The sequence below is a fragment of the Monodelphis domestica genome, chromosome 4 (assembly GCF_027887165.1).
Source record: "Monodelphis domestica isolate mMonDom1 chromosome 4, mMonDom1.pri, whole genome shotgun sequence".
Taxonomy (NCBI): domain Eukaryota; kingdom Metazoa; phylum Chordata; class Mammalia; order Didelphimorphia; family Didelphidae; genus Monodelphis; species Monodelphis domestica.
The window spans coordinates 304,303,811-304,323,754 of record NC_077230.1 but is presented as its reverse complement, the minus strand read 5'-3'; the positions used below and the strand labels follow the sequence as shown (position 1 = coordinate 304,323,754).

Sequence of the window (19,944 nt, the reverse complement as noted above, 5' to 3'; positions counted from 1 at the left end):
GGACAGGATGTGTAATCTTCAGGAAAATCAATCTGTTGGCTAGTGTAGGATAAAAAGAGAGATATGAAGCCTTGGGCCAGAGAGAATAGATCTGAAGCTATTGGTCTGGACAGGGAAGGAGTGTTAAGGGACTGTATTTTGTAGATAAATGAAATGGATATGGAAAAAGACTGAAAGACCTAGCCAAAGGAAGAATTGGCAGGATCATAGGTCATAGATTTAGAGTTGGAAAACATCTTAGAGGTCATTTAATCTCACTTTCATTCCACAGATGCTTAGTGTTTGATTGGAAGTGAAAGTCAGGGAGAGAGGCATCAAAATAGCCTAGCCGTGCTGTCTAATTCAAAGATGGGAAGATAAGAAACGAAGGGAAATTAGAAATAGTAGAGCCATTAAGGAATACTTTTTTCACCATGATTTTATAAAATTGGGTTGTATTGCCAAGGTGAAAATGGAGAAATGCCAATTTTTGGAAATGCCCCCCCAACCCCCCCATGTGACCTAGGGAGAAAGTTCCTTATATATGGTTGACTTTAAAGCTTTTTGTGTATGTGTGAAACATAAACAATAACCCTGCTTTTCCATGTCATTGAAAGTACCTTCTACTTGAGCCTTTGGGAAATTGTATCCTATTCTAATTCTTAACTAGGTTTTCTGTGGAACAAGGGGCTCACATAAGTTGGCAGAGTTCCCAGGTGAATCGCTTTAGTTTACATTGTTGCTAAACATGAAAGCAAATGATGCTGCAGATAAGAGAAAATCACATAGAGCTCCTGTATTTAATATGAGAATTTTTTAGTATGCCTTCAGCTATTTTCAGCCCTAAATTTCTATAATAAAACACTTAATAAAATATTTCATCAGCATGTATCAAGCATTTTTATTAAAAACATAGCATTGGCAATATAATTTTACTTAGTAATATGCATGTTAGCCTTGCCAGAAACTCACAACATTTGTACAAGAATTAAAGCCAAATGGAAACATTAAAACATAATTTACCTAGAAAAATGCCAAGAGAATACCCTTTGCTTCTAAAATCTTCTGTTTGGTCATAGAGTGGGAAACACACTCCATTTTTTCCATAGAAGTTTCCAAAAAATTCCTCACTCCAAAATGGAATAATGGCTATTAAGAATCCAGCAATCCAGATGCAGACAAGGATGATTAATGTCTGGTGTTTTCCTGGACGAATATTGCTGAAGGGAAAGACGATGACTACATACTTCTCTAAAGTCAAGTATGTCAGTAGCAAGACAGAGACCTCGGTGGATAACATGGCTAGAAACCCCATGAGACGGCACTGTAAACTTTCCATCCACAACAGAGCATACTTCTGGTATTGTCCCCTATATTTTATGTCAAAGAATCCAACAAAAAACAAGTAAACTCCCATTAGACAATCAGCACCTGTTGAAGGATTGAAGAAAAGTCATATGTTAGTTGTAATTGCCTGTCCAGTAATCTCAGCTACTGGAGAAATAGTGGCTGGTGAATCTCTAGCTCAGGAGTTCTGAATTGAAGTGGGCTAAGATAATCAGGCATCTGTACTAAATCTGGCTTGATTGTGATGAGCCCCTAGGAGCAGGGAGGCCATTAGGTTGCATAAGGAGCGATGAACCATCTAAAATCAGAAACAGAACTCCTGGCCTATCAATAGTAGGATTGACCAGAGAAATGCCTCTGAACTTCTAGCCTGGATGAGATGGGAAGAGCCAGGCTTCAACCCCCAACCTCCATTAAAAAGTAGTAAGAATTTACATAACCATCTGCTAGGTTTATTTTGTGAATGCTAGAATTTTGGCTAGAAACGAGGAAATATCAGATATTTGAATAAGCAACAGAGAGAAACCCCTTTCTAGATTTCTTTTTTAAAATCTCATTTTCTAGAATGATTTAAGTTTTTACTTTTAAAAATTCAGACACAATCTATGATTTTATTGGCATAGTGAAGTCTTTATATGAAAATTCCCTCTACTACTATAGATCTTATGTGTATAGAGTTGAGTGTTGAGTTAGGATTTGAACCAAGGACCCAGTACTCCAAAATCTTCACCTTTTCTACTGAACCATGCTCCTTCCCACAGAGCTCAGGAAGTGCCTGAACTTTTTTATATTTGCCTAGCAGATTTTATATCTATATAGTTTCCATTCAGAAATTCAGAAATACTGTATTGAGCCAAATATCACCTGTAGCATTTAGTAGGAAAGGGAAGGGAACAAGCATTTATTGAGCACCTACTATGTGCCAGGCACTTTGCTAAGTAAGCATTTTAATATTTATTCCTCACAGCAACCCTCTGAGGTAGATGCTATTATCCTCTTTTTATAGTTGAAGAAACTGAGTCAGAGAGTAAAGGACTTGTCAAGGGTTACACAGACTCCCTGCATGATCTTGGATATTTCACCTCAGTGGGATTTCCCATTTCTTATTCTATAAAATGAAAAAATTGAACCAGATAGTGTCTAGGGTTCCTTTCTGCTCTGGTGCATGATCTCATCAGTGCAGGTACTCCTGGCAATGTGAAATCACAGACAATCTAAGTCTGTTCATCAGATTCATCTCTTGTCCATATGTACCAAGAAATGGCAAGTTGGATTTGAACACATCTTCCTGACTCCAGGTCCAGCACCCTATTCAGGACTCTGCCTAACTACCAGATAGAATAGTAGTAATGTTACTCTTGGGAAAGTCTCTTAACCTTTGGGAATCTCATTTTCTTTACATGTAAAATGGATACTATCTGCACTAACTCCCTCACATGATAGTTGTGAAGAAATAATTTTGTAAGCCCTAATGTGATATAATAGTTGAGTTCTTCCTTTCCTAAATTTCTCCTGTTTCCCAATTGTAGTCCAGATTCTTGCAGTTGTGCCAATAGAACCCAAGTCCTGGTAGATGAATAGATGCTTTATTGATGGTCTATGCCAGTGAGTGGTGTCAATCTCAAATTGAAATGGGGAGCCACTTATTTGTATGCAAGGATTCTTATGGGCTGTTAATTGACAGTTTTAAAGTGTCATTCTCTGTGTTTTATCATCTTTTTATTTATTTTGTTAAGTATTTCCCAATACTTTTAATCTAGTTTGGATTTTGACAGTGTTGTAGGTCATGTATATGATACTAGTGGATTGTATGACTGCTGTGCAAAGATAGTCTAAGGACAGCAGAAATGATCATTATGAATGAGGGTCTAATTAACACACTGCATTTATACAATGGGAAAATGAGCTTGCCTGCAGTCAGGAAGACCTGAATTTAAATACTGCCACAGTCACTTAACTAGTTGTGTGACCCTAGCTGAATCACTTAACCTCTTCTAGATTCAGTGTTTCATCTATAAAATGAGTATAATAATAATAGAACTCACTTCCCAAGGTAAATCAAATGAGATAATATGTAATGTACTTTGTAATCCTGAAAATACCACATACATGTTAGCTATTATCATTTTGTCCAATTATTTAACGTCTTCCCTTGTTGCTGTTTGGTCATTTTTAAGTCTTGTCTCATTTTTCATGGCCCCATTTTGAAGTTTTATTGGCAAAAATACTGGAGTAGTTTGTCATTTCCTTCTTCAGCTCATTTCACAGATGGGGAAACTGAGGTAAACACGGTTAAGTGACTGTCACATTTAGCAAATGTCTGAGGCAGGATTTGAATTCAGGTAGATGAATCTTTTTGATTTCTGGCCCAGAGCTCTATCCACTTCATCACCTAGCTGCCCCTATATCCTTTTGCAATCTCTCAAGTGATTCAACTTTTCTATCTGACCCCATCTCATGCTGGTGGGAATTACTGGAACCCAGAGGATAAAAAGGGGATGTTCTAATAGTTACAAAGCATGGCTTATTGTTATGAAAATCAAAACCCTAACATTGATAATTTATGCAAAAATCTCATTTGTTGTGGATTTTCAGATACCTGGAGCACAGTATCCAGAGAACTCATCAAATCAAAAACCCACTTACAGCATAGGATTTTGATGGACATCGCATGGGTCTTGTTTTCAGCTCTGATGAAGGTTCTCATGCAAATGACAAAAAGATTCCCAAAGCATGTAATGAAAGCTATAACCCAAACAAATATCCTCAAGATGTTGTTAGCTAAGAGGTCCTCAAATGAAGAAATGCCATCCGTCAAAGGTATACATATTCTCACATGGGGAGCATAGGAGCAATACCGAAAATTTTTGAAATAACTGAAATTAAAAAAAAAAACAACACTGTAATTGTTATTGTGGATTAAAGCTATAATCTGCCTGCTTGGTATAGGCATTAATGGACTTTTTTTTTCTTGAAGGGTCCAGATTTGTGAGTTTATCTACTCTGATGGAACTCAAGAAACTCTTCATTGATGGAGATGGCTAGCTTACTTGAAACTTAAAGTCTTAAAAAGTTGCCTGGTCAACCGAGTCATGCCCGTGGTCACTATATCAGAGGTAGTCCTTGAATCCAAATCTCCTTAACTCTCAGGCTGATCTATCTTTTATATCAGGTTTCTTTTCATGATAAGATCATAAATTTTGAGATGGAAGGGACCTTAGAGATCATGTAGCTAAATTCTCTCAATTTTATAGATGAGGAAACTAAGGCTTAGAGGTTAAGTAATTTGCCTGGGTTCACCCAGCTAATAAATGTCTGAGATAGGATTAGAACCCAGATCTTTCTGACTCAAAGTTTTATACTCTATTTATCTATTAACATTTTTTACTCAAAGTTTAATATTCATTTGGTAGGACAGTGGATAGAGTGTAATAATTAGATTCAAGAAGACCTAGTTTCAAATTATCCTTCTTACATTTACCAACTGTGGAATCATGAGCAAGTCACATCTTTTCTGAACTTTAGGCCACTGCTTAAGACTTAGATAGTGATTGGGAATTGACTTGGCAGAAGGAAGTCCCATGTCATTTTGTTGTTGAGTGCTTTTTTTTTTTTTTAGTGGCGTCTGACTCTTCATGACCACATAATGGGTTTTCTTGGCAAAATACTGGAGCAATTTTCCATTTTCTTTTCCAACTCATTTGATAGATGAGGAAACTGAGGCAAACACAATTAAGTGACTTGCCCAGGGTCACACAACTAGTAAGTGACTGAGGTCAGATTTGAATTCAGGAAGGTGAATCTTCCTGACTCTCAGGCTAGCAATCTTTCTCCTGAACCACCCAGTTAGCCTCAGAAAATGTTGTCCAGTAGTTCACTTGTATCTAATCCTTCAAATCCCTATGGACCATACTGTCCATGGGATTTTTCTTGGCAGAGATATTGGAATAGTTTCCTCCTCCAGTATATTAAGGCAAATAGAGATTGAGTGACTTGCCCAGGATAGCATAGCTAGTATCTCAGGTTGGATTTGGACTCAGATCTTCCTGACTATCAACTGGATATATCCATACTATAGAAATCACAAGTTCCTGATATGTTAATAATAATATAATATTTTTGATTTACTTATCCAAACTGTCCTATTCTGTCATATTAGGAAAGTAGGTTCTCATTTTTAAGCTTATGCCTAATCAATATTTAGGTATTTAAGAAGCAAAAATTGTGAATTTTGAAAAGGATTCCACCCTAATCAGACCATTCTTTAGAAGATGCAGACCTTCCTAATCTTGTTAAACTAAGAAGGGTAGAGAATGTTGAGTTTCCAAGACCTGATTCTGTTATTCCAAGTATCTCTATTGTTATTGATCAGGAAATAGCTAAATCCCATCTTCTAAAGAATGGTCTGATTAGGGTGGAATAGTTTTTAAAATTCACAAAAGAGAGATGGATCCTTTGAAAAGAACCTATCATTACAAGTTGTCTTGCATTTAGTTTAATATTATCAATGCACTCACTTTAAGAAAGCTGACTTTTCCCCTTGTTACTGACTAAATGGAAAGTCCTCTGAGATTAGGAAAAGCCAGTCTTGTTGGGATTAAGGAGAAATGGTCATTTTAAATATTGATTTTGGATCAGAGCCTTGAAGGATTTAAATAAATTGGGGGAGAGGGGAGAGAGAAAAGATTTCTTCAGGATGTAATATTTATGAATTTTCTAGGTAGAAGCTGGGGGCAGAGTTGAGGGGGAGGAGATGGAGTATATCTAGCTCATACTCACCCACCACACCCATATAGTGAATTTTCTTATATGTCATCCCTTCTGCTTTCATTCAGCCCCTATCTTGACTTTGTCACTTCTTTGCAAACTTCTTTTATCTTTCTTCATTTTCCAATTCAACTTTAAAAAATGCTGCCCACATCAGGCTGTTGGCGAGCAATATTTAACAGGGGCACATTGTGGGCAGACTTTTTCCTCAGAGATTTTATAGTTTAATCTGTTTAAATGCTATATTTAGCTTAAGAGTTTATTGTAACTGGTTGGCTTCCTTTTTATGTCTTGTAACCTCTGGCCAAACCAAATATTTCCTCTTGGCTCTTTTATAATTGTTATATGTTCATCATCACATCCAGTAAAATGTAAATCCTTTGAGGGCAGGATTTTTTTGTGTCCTAGGTAGTTGGGTGACAGATAGTAAGCATTTAATACTGACTAATGCATGATGGATTGGATCTAATAGATCCTGCCAGATGTTTTTTCTTTCAGTTAATTTCCCTCACCACGGTGATTTTGCTAACACTTGAAGATGGAAACAGTTAGAGGAGGAAATGGACTGTGGAAGTGTTATAGCAGGTTCTACACAAAGAAGTGAGGGCATCAGCAATGAAATTAAAAAAAAAAGAGCAGAAAAGGGACTGCTAATTGTTATGCTCTTATTGCTTTGGCCCTCAGGTCAATGTTTAAAATGGCAACTTCATCTAGTTCCAAGAAGTTTGCATTTCTGAGAAGATAACACATTCTGCTTGTAATAGGACGTTTTCATCTGATGAAGCTTTGGCAAGAGGAAGCTAACTTTATCATAAAATAACTTCATTATTAGGAAATCATACTATAACAATGTGGGACTTTTAAACTTGCAAAGCAGTTTATTTATGTTCACTCATTTAAATCTCAGAGCTCCCTCCCTAGCCAAGGGCAAGTCTGTTTTCTTATCTGATAAATGGTGAAAATAGGACTTTGTTTTCATCCATTTCAAAGAGGACCAATGACAACATGGGATGGTGCTTTGACTTGAAAGTGGATTGGCTTTTAATAAGGCAGAGTTATACAAAATAATCAGCCTCATTCTCTCTTCTAGAATCTCTGAAGTCCAGCGGCAAGACAAGAGTGAGGATGATGGAGGATAGTTTGGGATTATCTTGGCTTCTTCCTATGTCTAGCTAAACTCTAAGTGCTTCACAGCACCTGCTACAGTTGCCTTTGTGGACACTGGAACAAATTATTCTCACCTGCCTACTCACAAGTCTGATTCACATGCTTATGTTTGACATTCTCCTAAGTCATACACAGGTTTGATACCTGACTCAGCCCATCTGCCCAGATGGTTTTGCCAGCAGATGACTGCTGCTGTTCATGCTATAGCTTCTTAGAGCCATCTATTGAAAACCAAGAGGTAGATATCACAAGTTCTATCATCATCATTTTAGAGATGGAGAATCTAATTTGGTCATATTCACATTGCTTGTAAGCATCAAGACTAGAACCTAAGTTTTCCTGATTATCTGTTCAGTGCTCCAGCCAGTATAATTTTGGATCTGGGGTTCCTAGTTTATAATATGAAAAAGCTGAGTGGGTGAGTAGGTGATCTCCTGAGAAGCAATGTGGTACAAATAGAAACTATACTAGACTTTTTGTCAGAGGTCTAGGGTTCAAATTTCTATCTGCTGCTTTCAACCTGTACAACCTTTGACAAGTCACAACCCTTCTGGGCTTCCATTTTTTCCCCCAATCCTAACCTTCTTTCTTAAAATCAATACTGTGTATTGATTACAAGGAAGAAGAGTGGTTAGGGCTGGGTAATGATTTGTCCAGGGTCACACAGCTAGTCACATTTGAACCCAGGACCTCACTTCTCTGGACCTAGCTCTCAACCCCACTTGACTGCCCCTGACTATTCTTTATTTACAAAATAAGGAGGTTATTCTAGCTAGCCTATGAGGTCTTCCTGGTTCAAAATTTCTGAACCTATAATGTTTTCCATCTTATTCATCTGGTAAATTTTTATCTTAAATCTCTTTCTTCCCATTTTTATGTGGACCTTGTTGAATTTTTGAAATGATGAACATGTATAGCACTTTGTTAGTGAGAGATGATTGCATTAAATGTTACTGATGCTACTTAGATAGTACAGTCACCCAAAGAACTTAATTCATTCCAAACTATTGTAATGGTGGATTTCCATTGTCACTAGCAGTATCAACACAAGGTATTTATATATTTTTTTCCTCCTCAGAGGTTCTATTTTAGAGCAGTCAACTGCTCACTCAATGGGGGGGGGGGTGTTGTGTTTAGCCTGTGATATTTAGATGCCCCTCACACTTAATGGACCTTCGATGGATGAACATCTTGTATCCACACAGATATTTCATTGATGTTGGCTCACTATAAAATTGATCTCTATTTGAACAGGGTCCAAATATTACAAAATTAAAAAGTTCTTAATGTTTTGCTCGCATGGAAATACATTACAATTATAAATAGGAGACAAAGCTTATGTGAACATTCCAAACATTTCTACCAAATCTCCACCTACCTTTCATATATACATATACACGCATACATATGTACATACATGTAAGAAAGGTTCCTCATGTGTTGAAACATTCTTGTGTTTATATTTGGAATCTCTATCTTTTCCAGGTCCCTAGAAAATATGGGTAACATTTACTAGCTGATAAATTTAAAATTTGGATTTAAAGTGATTTCTAATTTTTGTTTTTGCAATGAAACTCTTCAAAATTACAAAGTTAATATTTAAATGTACAAGAAACCACTTTATGTTTATGCTTATATATATATATATATGTACACACACACTCACATATATACATATATATGCATGAGATCTTTATATTTCTACATTTATTTATATTGTTATAAAGTTCATGTTGATAGCTGTTGCAAGCAGCCTTTAAGTGACCAGGCCAGAGATTCCACAGCAGAAAAATTGGATCTGCTTATAACAGCTAAAACAAAAACATTATAACAATAGAAAAAGTAGCATTTTTATACATTTCTTTTTGTAACATTTTTAAAAATCTATGTTTTTTCTTTTCTTTGACTTATAATCAGTAAAATCTATTCTTTGTGTCGTTAATACCTAGCACAGTGTCTCTAACATATGAAAAACCTATAACAAACGTTTATTGAATTAAAAACAGTTTCAACAACTTCTCTGTCTATGTCACTGGCCATGTAATTTGCCGGGGGGTGATGCTGAACATACTGAACTAACTGACCAGGACTTGATTACTCCTCACCACAATGGAATTCTATTGAAGTGAAGGTGTTGTGGTGACTGAGGTCCAACTTAGAAGGATTTAGCTATTTCTTGATCAATAACAATAGAGATACTTGGAATAACAGAATCAGGTCTTGGAAACTACAATCTCCACCCTACTCAGTGTAACAAGATTAGGAAGAGCTGCAGCAAACTCAAGATTTAATTATTTGAGAAAATGGCCTTCAACAGAGATGTGCAAAAAGGACAGACCTCTGGGCAGTCCTACGTCAAGGGAGAGCCACCATTGGTACATGTGAGACACAGGAAGTGAGGTAGAGGACAGCCTCTGGAGGTCTCAGGACTTCCTGGGAGGAAGGCAAGAGGGTGTGGAGGCTAGAGCTTGAGGTGGAGGAGCCCTGAGAACTATTTCCATTTAGATTGCTCACATGAGTGATAAGGACTGATCTCTTTTTTTGCCTTGGCTATCCAGGGCCTTTAGGCCCGCTTTGGCTCCACTTGAGCCAAGTGGGTATTTAAACCCTCTTCCCTTTCCTCCCCTTTCCTTTTCTCTCTGTCTCTGTCTCTGTCTGTGTCTGTCTGTCTGTCTGTCTATCTGTCTCTCTCTCTCTCTCTCTCTCCCCCTCTCTAATACTTTCTTCCTCCTGTTTGTAATTAAAACACCATAAAAGGTTGGCAGCTGACTTGAGTGTTTCATTTAGGAATTACATAGCTGAATTCCTTGGTGACCTTGAATTAATATATATCAGTCTTTTAAAGTTATTTCAATATCACAATTAGCAGTAATATAACATAACTGGAAGTTAAACATAGCCCTATTTCAAGATTACAAGAGATGCCTGAAATCTCAAGATTCCAAGAAAACCTTGAGATAGTGAGGCTCAGGAGGATTTAGGGTATATATCCCAGAAAAACAATTTTCCTAGGATGCCTGGTTTCCATAAAAATTGCCCCCTGAAATCTTCCAGCATCATCCCATATGGAACTTATTTGTCCAGGATTCACCCCCTTCCCAAAATATGCACTATTGAATAATAGGTGTAGAAAATGCCTAAAGCCATTCCCCACAGTTATGGATGGGAAACTGGCAATCAAAAGAGACTGAAGCCTTCCTTTAAAATAAAAAAAAAAAGGTTTGATTTAGATAAAAGAGCCTGATTCTCACTTTACCCATACTTTACCCCATGTAAAGATGTCTTTTTGCCCAGTGAGAAAGATGTAGTTCAATGAATTTGACTTTTTTAAAGGCAGAAATGACATCTAAGGGAGCTATTCAGTTACAGTTACTGAAAAATGACCCATTCCCTCTGACTTCCAGGCCTGCATGAGGTCCTATTCAAATTCCTTAAAAAAAAAAAAAAGAAACCACTATGTTTCTCCTGATGAGCAAACAGCCCTGCACAAATAAATGAACTCCTAGGAAGAAGGCCTGTGGGGAGAAGAGGAAAAGGTTGCTTTTCATTAAACCCAGGATTTCTGTTCTGTTCAGAGGCTTGTGAATTTTTAGGATCTAAATCCAACATAATTTCTGATAAAGTCCTCCAAGAGCTGGTCCGTCCTCTGTGGTCATTAATAGATTCTAAGCATTTTGTTGTTCACTGTTCCGTTTAATAAGAACCATAATCATAAGAGAATTGCCTGGGGACATGAGAAGGTAAGGGGCTTTCCCAGGGTTATATCACCTGTCAGATGGACATCCCCTTCTGTATCCCCACTCTACTGTGAGCACTGACTTCCTTTATGAGATTGTAAGCTTCTTGAGTACAGGGATTATCTTGTTTTTTCCTAATTGTATCTTAGCCACAGCTCTTAGAGTAGGTGACCAGGTAGTGTTTAGGCATAAAATTACGTGCCTTTTCTTTCATTCCTTCAGGACTTCAACACATATATTCTTGACCTGGAAGGTAGCTTTTTAAATTATGCCATGCTGACTTTGGATAAGAACTATACAAAAATGAAAGAGTGGAACTTAAAATATAGAGGCAGGAATGCATCCAGCATAGATGGTGTACTATTAGTCCTACTTGGTGGAAAGAACATTTTATAGATCAGTCACCCTTTCTGGAAAAAGAGAGAAGGGACCGAATGGATACACAGAAGAACCATAATGTCCTCATTATATTGTAAAGTCCTTGAGGGCAGGGACTGTCTTTTGCCTCTTTTTGTATCTTTAGAGCTTAAGACAATGCCTGGCACACAGTAGGTCCATAATAAATATTGGTTGACTGATTGATTGTTAACATAATTTTAAAACTTTGAACTTTCAAAAGGTTAGAAAATGAAAGTTTTCTTAATTTTCATACATGTGAAAACTTTATTTCTCTTATTGACTCAAAATAATGAGGTACCCACTGCAAGATGAATAGTCAAAACTTCTGTAAATTGTGGGAAGGAGGAGGTGGGTTTTTTATAATAATTATTATATGCTTCATTTTACTTTGTGAAATTTTATAATGAAGTTCTCTATCTGAATTTGGTCTTCAGGAAGATTTCCTTAGCTTTCAAAGGTGGATAAAATCTTTTTATGTGTTCATAGAAAGAAACAGTTTTTAGGCATTCAGTAAATACTAGATGATAACAGTGCTGCTCATTATTGTTTATCATTCAAGGAGAGGCTTACCAGTTATACTATATGTGAAATACCTATTTAAAAGGTATACTTTTCTCCTAAGATAGCATAGCCTCAGTAATTAGAATGACTGTATTAAAATATTTCACTCACAGAGATTGAAGGTATTTCAGACTTTTAAAGTGGTTTTCATCAAGGTAAGATAGTGGATTGTAGGAGAGATTCCTAAAAAAAAAAAGAGAGGGAGAGAACAACATATGTTTAACAGGAAGAAAAAAAAGAAGGTATGTTATTACTTAGAAAGTTCAAAATGAGTGGGATTTTGAAGGAAAACATTTTACTTACAATTTTTGTAGATGTTTTAGGTCTTTAAAAATATGGTGGGGTAAGTCCATGATCATGTTGTTAGACAAATCCCTGGTAGAGATGGTAAGAAACCGTGACAACGAGAAGTCTGTGTATTAAATTGTATATAGAACAAATATGGCATTCTCTGTATTGGCATTTTAGTTTCATTGGAAACAACAGAAAAACTTAATCTTACCTAACAAGATATTTTACTCATTACTTCACATGACCTATTGAACTAGCTAAGTTACTTTAATGACATGATTATGGCCTTGAGAATCAGGGGACCAGGGTTCAAATCATACCTGAGATACTATCTATGCAACCTTGGCAAGTACCTTCATTTTCCTGGACTTAAGTTTCCTTATTCCTAAAATGATAGCACTGAACCATGATTCTAGACAAGTTATGATAAAGCATGCTACCACTTATTGACAGAGGTGAAGAACCCAAGAAGAGTAATAAGTCATATCTTTGGACTCAGTCAATGAAGGAATTTGCTTTCCTTAAGTTTATATATTTATTGTGAAGAATTTCTTTTTCTTTTTTCTCTTCCTTTATTCCCCCCCCCCACCCCATTTCAGGGTTGATAGGGATGGAGTATCAAAAAATAAAAATCAAAAAGGAAATAAAATCAAAATAAAAGGGGGCCATTGAAGCATTTTTTTTGAACATCACAGAAAAGAACAGACCTGAAAGAATTCTAGCCAAGTTGGAAAAGCTTGAAAGTTACATGTTGAATTTATTTAAAAGAAAACCAAACTACACATAACAGAGATCTGAAATTTGATGTATAGTCCTTCTTTTCTATTATCTTATTTATGAATTATGCTGTGAAATGCATATTTTATTTTGGTCTTTATTAAGTTCATTGTCTAAATACATATACACATACATACATAGACAAACATGTACATAAATGAATAAATAAAAATGAGTGGTTGGAATATATGGCCTCTGAGGTCCCTTGCAGTTCTAGATATGTGATCCTTTAAATCATTATTACCTCACTTCCTCAGAATATGACATTTTCCCTTGGTAATTGCTCAAAGACAGATGTGATCTTAATGGGTTTGACTGGGATTAATACAATCTGGAGTTCTTCTCCACCAGATTATATGCTTTACTTTCTTCAGGATCCAGCTCAAACTAGCTCTTAGAAATCTCTCTCCTGAATAATCCTACCCAGCCTGGTCTATGTTTTGCTTTACGCAATCAAATCTACAAACCTCTTATGCCTAGCACGAGCCATATTTTACATATATAAGGAATTCCAAAATATTTATTGAGTCTATTCATGCTGTTTATAATTACAACTTCATCAGAAGCAGCATAATTCTCATTCATTCTAAAGAGTTTGCCATTCACAAATAGAATGGGGGGTAAGTTGGTTTGTGGGGTTTCTTTTCCTTATAAAATAGTATACAGAACATGAACCACTGGAATCTCCTTTGTTTGTCACTAAAGAAGGCTTGGGGGAGGGATAGAATGAAATTAGTATAGAAAAAAAGAAAGTTCTATATCCTTTTCCCCAAAGGTCTCATAACAGAAAAATGGCTAGTTATGCCTCTCTGAGAAATATCTTATGCACTTTCACTCAGACTCCTCTAATTACTGGTTGTGGTGGCAAAAGATGGAATATTTCTTGCTTCCCACTGCCATTTCTAGACTTTTTCTCTATGACCAACACTTAGCAATGCACCTGCATGCTATTCAATATTTTCTTCCAATCCAGAACCTGATCTCTATCTACTAACCACCCAGGACATTGTTCTTCTATTCTCAATAAATTCACTATCTAATTCAATCCTCAAATCCTCCCTTCATTCTAGGGGACTTCAACATATATGCCCTAACTTCCAAGTTCTTTAATCTACTCAATTCAGATAATATTAAAAAATTTTTTTTTAATTTAAAATTTAATTTTTTTTAATTTTAAAAAATTAAAAAAAGTATTTTACTTCATTGTTTACTAATTCTGGAATTCTTTTTTCTGATCATAATCTTTTATTATTCCATTTTCCCTTCTGCCTTATAACCTCTAAGCCTGCTCTTAATCTTTACCTTGACCTCTACCTCTTAGTTCTTTTATAGCATCTCCTTTGCTTTGACTATATTGTCCTCCCTTTTTCTATCTTAATACATTGGTTAATTGGTTCAACTCTACATCATCTTCTACACTCAAATCCTTTACCCCCTTGTCTTACCACTGATCAAGCCTTGTCAAGCCACAATTGTTGACTGCTACCATATTGTGACGCTTACATTCATAGTCATATACTGCTCAGTCAGTCAGTAGTTAACAAGCTGACTGTTGACTGACTGACAAAATCCTACCACCTGGTGTCTTCATTTACATTCATGTACTGGTGAATAGAACTAGAAAAAATTTCATAAATCCATTTCAATAGGGTACAATACAAATTTATATTATATGTTATCAACTGTGTTTTCATTATAGCAAGACAACCTTTCTATACCTGCCTAATCATTTCACAATCTCACCCACCAAACAAACATTCTTATCTCTCTTCAAGGTTCTCACAGCATCCCCTTTATATACCTTTGTACTTCATCCTTCACCAAAAATATTGCAGTCATTCAATGAGAGCATTGTAAATTTGGAGGACATTTGTGCCCCATTCTGGCTAAGCTGATCTCTGGAACTTCACTTGTTTCCCAGTACTTGGTGGTTCAAATTTTCTACTGCAATATACTCTGAAGTCCAATTCCAAACATCTTTTTGTGCATGCCTCTCCTTCCCAACAAAAGAGAGTATGTGGGCTAAATGAAATAGATTATCTCATTAAGCCCAACATCTGATTTTTATTAGACTTGCTAGAAGCATAATTCTGTTGCTTTTCAGATGTTTTTCAGTCATGTCCAACTCTTCATGACACCATTTGGGGGTTTCCTGGCCAAGATACTGGATTGATTTTCTGTTTCTATTTCTCCAGCTCATTTTACAGATGAGGAACTGAGGCAAACAGTTAAATTATTTGCTCAGGATGACAGAGCTAGTATTTGGAGCCAGATTTGAAATCAAGAAGATGAGTTTTCCTGACTTCAGACCTGGCACTCTATCCGTGAGACACCTAATGGCTCATAAACATAATAGATAGAGGCCTATAATTTTTCATGGTAGATATTGAATATCTATATGGCATGAGACTGGGGTATTTTTTTACATGTTGATTCAATTTTTAATCATTATTTTCTGACATTGTTTAATCCATGTTCTCTCCCTCATTCTTCCTCCTCCCACTTCCCTACGACAACAGGTAAAATTATATATAATAAACTTTACCTTATTCATCATGTTGTGAAAGAAGACACATACCACTTACACTAGAGAAAAATTCCTGGAGATACTGGGATATTTTTAACAGAGCAATAAATAGAAATTTCTGAACCCAAATCAAGTGGCAGTGATTGTTGAGGGTGAAGTAGAAATCACCTGAGGTGTCTTTTTTAGGGGTAGTAAGTATGTCCTTGTACACAATAAGATTCTAAATTGTTAAAGAGAGGGAAAAAGTGTCCTAGGATGAGGCCACTATGCAGACCACTGGGGCTAGAAGAGGCAGGGGATGAAGTCTCTCAAAATTTCCAGTTGGGGCAGTGATGTGGTGTAGTGGCTAGAGCACCTTGCCTAGAGTCTGGAAGACTTGAGTTCATCTGTGGTCTCAGAAACTTACTAGCTATGTAACCCTGGGCAAATCACTTAAACCTATTTGTCTCAATTTCTTCCTCAGTGAAGTGATTTGGGGAATGAAATACCAAATGACTCCAATATTTTTGCCAAGAAAACCTCAAATGAGATCACAGAAAGTTGGATATGATCAAAAATGACTGAACAACAAGAACTACAATGATTCCCACGCAGGGGGCAATAGCCCAGGAAACCCAGCCTAGTTATGATTCTGGTTTTGCATATCTAGTAATCAATGGGAGCAAGATGATTTTAAGGGAAAATGCAATGAGCACAGTATATTAGCAGCCTTATCAGTCATTATAATTCTTACATGTAGCTTACACAATTCATTTTTTAAGCTTTAATATTTTCTTCGTAGTCACTACTACTTACAATTCTCCTAAATTTTTTAATGAGGAAAAGGTCTTGTCTGGAACAAAATCAATTTGATTTCTAGGAAGAAACCTGCAAGACAGAGCAAGAGCCAACAGTGGTTACTTTTTCCAATAATTATGACATTCTGTGACCTGTCATAGATCCAGGATTAATTTAAAGCTTCTTTTGAAGTCTCCCAGGGAAGGAAGCATCTTTTGATACAGAATTCAGTCAGTGTTGCTATCTTATCTCTCACCAAGTGGTGTTTGCTGTGAGATAGGAACATTGGTCATCTCCCTAGCCAATACTGCTTAATGTGATTCAATATGAGGAGTGTGATTGACCAAGGGAAGAAGCATTTAACTTTGAATAGTGGTTATTTTGGTAACTGTAGCTTTCTTGTGTTACCTCAGAGATTCTCAAATTAAAGGGCATAACCCTGTTGATAGAAATATATTTGGATTGGTTACTTTTCTTCAAGAGAAAGCTGGAAAGAATAAAACTGAGGCTGCTCCCCCAATCCTCTTAAAATAAAAGCAAATTTTAAAATCTAAGTAACTTGTTTAGCATTTTCTGTCTCTTATAATCTGGTTTTCTTTTCTTCAATAAAGAGAGAAAAGAAAAATAATAGATAAGACACAAACCATATTCTCCCCATTTCAAAATTTCAGGTAATCAACATGATGATTTGCACCTTGTAGGTGGAGTGCTCTTTTCTCATGCAAACTAATATTAATGCCAAGCAAAATGGTAATGGGAGCTTTTTCTAGATTTGTTAGAAGGAAAAGAAAATGGAATGTACATTGTATTTGGAGTAAGAGGAACTGAATTTAAATTCATGCCCTTTTGTTTAGTCCCCATGTAACTTTGCCGGCTCATCCACCTCTTCAAGCTCTCACTGCCTTAGTCTGTAAATGAGAAGGGTTGTATGGCATAGTGTGGCTAGGGCACTGGGCTTGAAGGCAGGAAAATGTGGGTTCAAGTCTCTCTTTAGACATTTGCTGGTTGTGTGACAGTAGACAAGTCATTTAATCTTGCTCAACCTCATCCATAAAATAAGAGAGTTGGGTTCAGAGGTCTAAGCAACCTTCCTGCATTCCAGAAAATAATGATCTTATGATCTTAGATGTATACTTTAAAAGTAACACTTCTTCTAAATAATAACCACCAAGAAACCAGGCAGAAGTCAGGATGGATTTCTAGCCAACAAGAAGATTCTCTTTAATCATTGTCACTAATAATAATAATAGCTAGCTTTTATATAATGTTTTACGGTTTACAAAATATTTGACAAAAATTATTTCATCTTACCCTCACAACAACCCTGGCAGAAAGGTGCAGTTATTATCCCCATTTTGTAAATGAGGAAACTGAGATAGACTGAACTTGTGACTTACCCAGGGTCAAATAGCAATAAATATTTGAGGCTAGATTTGAACTTAGCTTTTCCTGACATACGGTTCAGCACTCTATCCATTGTACCACCTAGCTGTTCTCTGATGCTGCATTATGATCAGTCTGAAAGGCAGAAGAAGACTGCAGTGAGGGAGCTTAAGTAGTAGCCATGAAGATAAGAGAGTTGTCTCAATCTGGGGAAGTCCCAGAGGTCAACTTGACCAGGACTGGGGTACAAACATCTGCCATGCCTGTACTGCCCTTCCTCCTCATTTTGTCTATTAGCTCCCTGAAAAACTCAGCTCAAGTCTCACTTCTTTTTTTTTAAGCATGTTGTCTTTCACATTAAAATGTGAGCTTCTTGAGGGAATAGAATAATCTAGAATAGAATAGAATAAATTGGAATAAAATGAGAACTTAGTTAATGCTTTTGGACTCTCTGACAAAAGCACTGGAAACTAGAATGTTATACCAGGGGTCTAAATGGTTAGCAAAGTCATTTTATGTCATTTCAGTTCCAGATCTCAGTTATAATTGAAATACTATTTTTTAAACATTTTTATTCAGTATTTGTTCTGGATTGACAAATAAGTCTGTTATGTACTTACAGCACTGTGAGCTCATCACAAGCCAGAAAGGTGGAATTCATTAGGGACTTAATCTGATTGCCTTCCAAATCCCTGAAAACCAAGAAAAGCCATGTATCATGTCAAGGAGCAAAGGGATCTGATTCTGAGCCCCTGCCAGCCCCATCTAGGTCCAACCTTATTCTCTTTCTTCCCAGTTGCTGATGGCAAGGTTAAAATGATGAGCTGGGAGCCCCTTTTGGTGCTTTGCCCTTTCAGTTAGCATTAGCACTTTATTTCAAGCATGGAGATTGTTTTCCCCAGAGTGCTTCCATGTGACAACTTCATCTGTCACGTTCTCCTTTTGAGATTCTTCAGTTACACAGTGAAACTGCAGGTTAGTGTTCTGAAGAGTGAAGAATGATTCCCTCCATCTCAGAGGACTCCCTTCTTGACATTCACCCAGCTCACTGTTCACTCAAAGCTTGCCTCTCCTCTTTCTCCATGTTGTAGCGCCAGCTTCCCTCCCATTTAATCCCTTGCAGATTTGAAGATGGTTATTATGCTGTCACTTAGCCTGCTCTTCAGACTAAAAGCCTTCAACTCCTTTGTTCTTTCTTTGCAAGACCAATTTGTTCTCCTTTGGACTATCTAATTTTTCCATGTCACTCCTAAAATGTGTTTAAGATAAACACAGTAATCTCATAAAGGCCTTAGCAGCACCAACTATAACAGGAAACTTAGGTGCTAATTTCCAGCCTCCGTTATAATATCATCCTTCTGATAACACATTCAAGTAGGAAGTGAAGTTTGTGAGCAGTTTTCTTATTCTAAATATTTAAGAAAGAATTAAGGAAAAACTCTATTGTGATTTTGCATTCATTATATTAAAATTTTGTGAAATCTCTTTGTTTCCATTAAATTGGTCACATGCTTTGTGAAGTCTCCCTAAAACAAACAAAAACAAAATAAGAAGAAACCCACTGAATTTTTGCCTCATATAAAGCCAGGGTTGTCTATGAGTATTGTAGGTCTCTTACTTCTATTGTTTCTGTTTAGCCACTCAGGGGGCTGAGCTGAGGTTACATGGTTTCAGATTCTTCAGTCATGGGCATAAGAGACTTCTAGTAGGACATTAGAATTGTTTGGCAGGTTGTGTCAGTCATCCAGAAATCAGACAAGGGGGAAAGGAAATGGCAGGGCAAGGGGAGCAAGTATATATCAAGCACCTATTATGTTCCAGCTAGGAGGCACAGCGGATAGAATGCCCATCCTGGGGTCAGGAAGACCCATCTTCCTGAATTCAAATATGGCCTCAGATACCCTGGGCAAGTCACCTAATCACATTTGCCTCAGTTTCCTCTTTTGCAAAATGAGCTGGAGAAGGAAATGGCAAACCACTTCAGTATCTTTGCCAAGAAAACCCTAAATGGAGTCACAGTAAGACAAGACTGAAACTAATGAATAACAATAACAAGATTATGTGCCAGTCATAGTGTCTGAGAAGTGTTTAAGGCAGGGCACATGAATTGGTCTGAAGGGTAACTGCAGGAGAGTTTCCTAGAACATATAACAGCCAGGAGAAACTTATGGAAATCTCTGGGGAAAAAGCTGTCATCCTGAGGGCTTCTGTCCCTTTCTAAGCTTGAGACGC

General features: G+C 36.8%; 1 protein-coding gene across 5 annotated transcripts in view; it reads right to left on the bottom strand.

Annotated features, from left to right (window-relative positions):
- Window positions 1–19,944, bottom strand: part of RXFP2 (relaxin family peptide receptor 2) — an 85,235-nt gene that overhangs the window by 7,866 nt on the left and 57,425 nt on the right. For 4 of the 5 annotated variants that reach the window (XM_056825135.1, XM_056825136.1, XM_007495281.3 and 1 more), the window contains 7 exons: window positions 18,333–18,404; window positions 16,348–16,419; window positions 12,261–12,332; window positions 12,069–12,140; window positions 8,678–8,749; window positions 3,973–4,202; window positions 1,003–1,410 (listed from right to left, as the gene is read on the bottom strand). In XM_056825135.1, the coding sequence (XP_056681113.1) occupies window positions 1,003–1,410; window positions 3,973–4,202; window positions 8,678–8,749; window positions 12,069–12,140; window positions 12,261–12,332; window positions 16,348–16,419; window positions 18,333–18,404 (998 nt within the window). The remainder of the gene's footprint in view (window positions 1–1,002; window positions 1,411–3,972; window positions 4,203–8,677; window positions 8,750–12,068; window positions 12,141–12,260; window positions 12,333–16,347; window positions 16,420–18,332; window positions 18,405–19,944) is intronic. The other variant, XM_007495284.3, reaches the window with a different exon arrangement.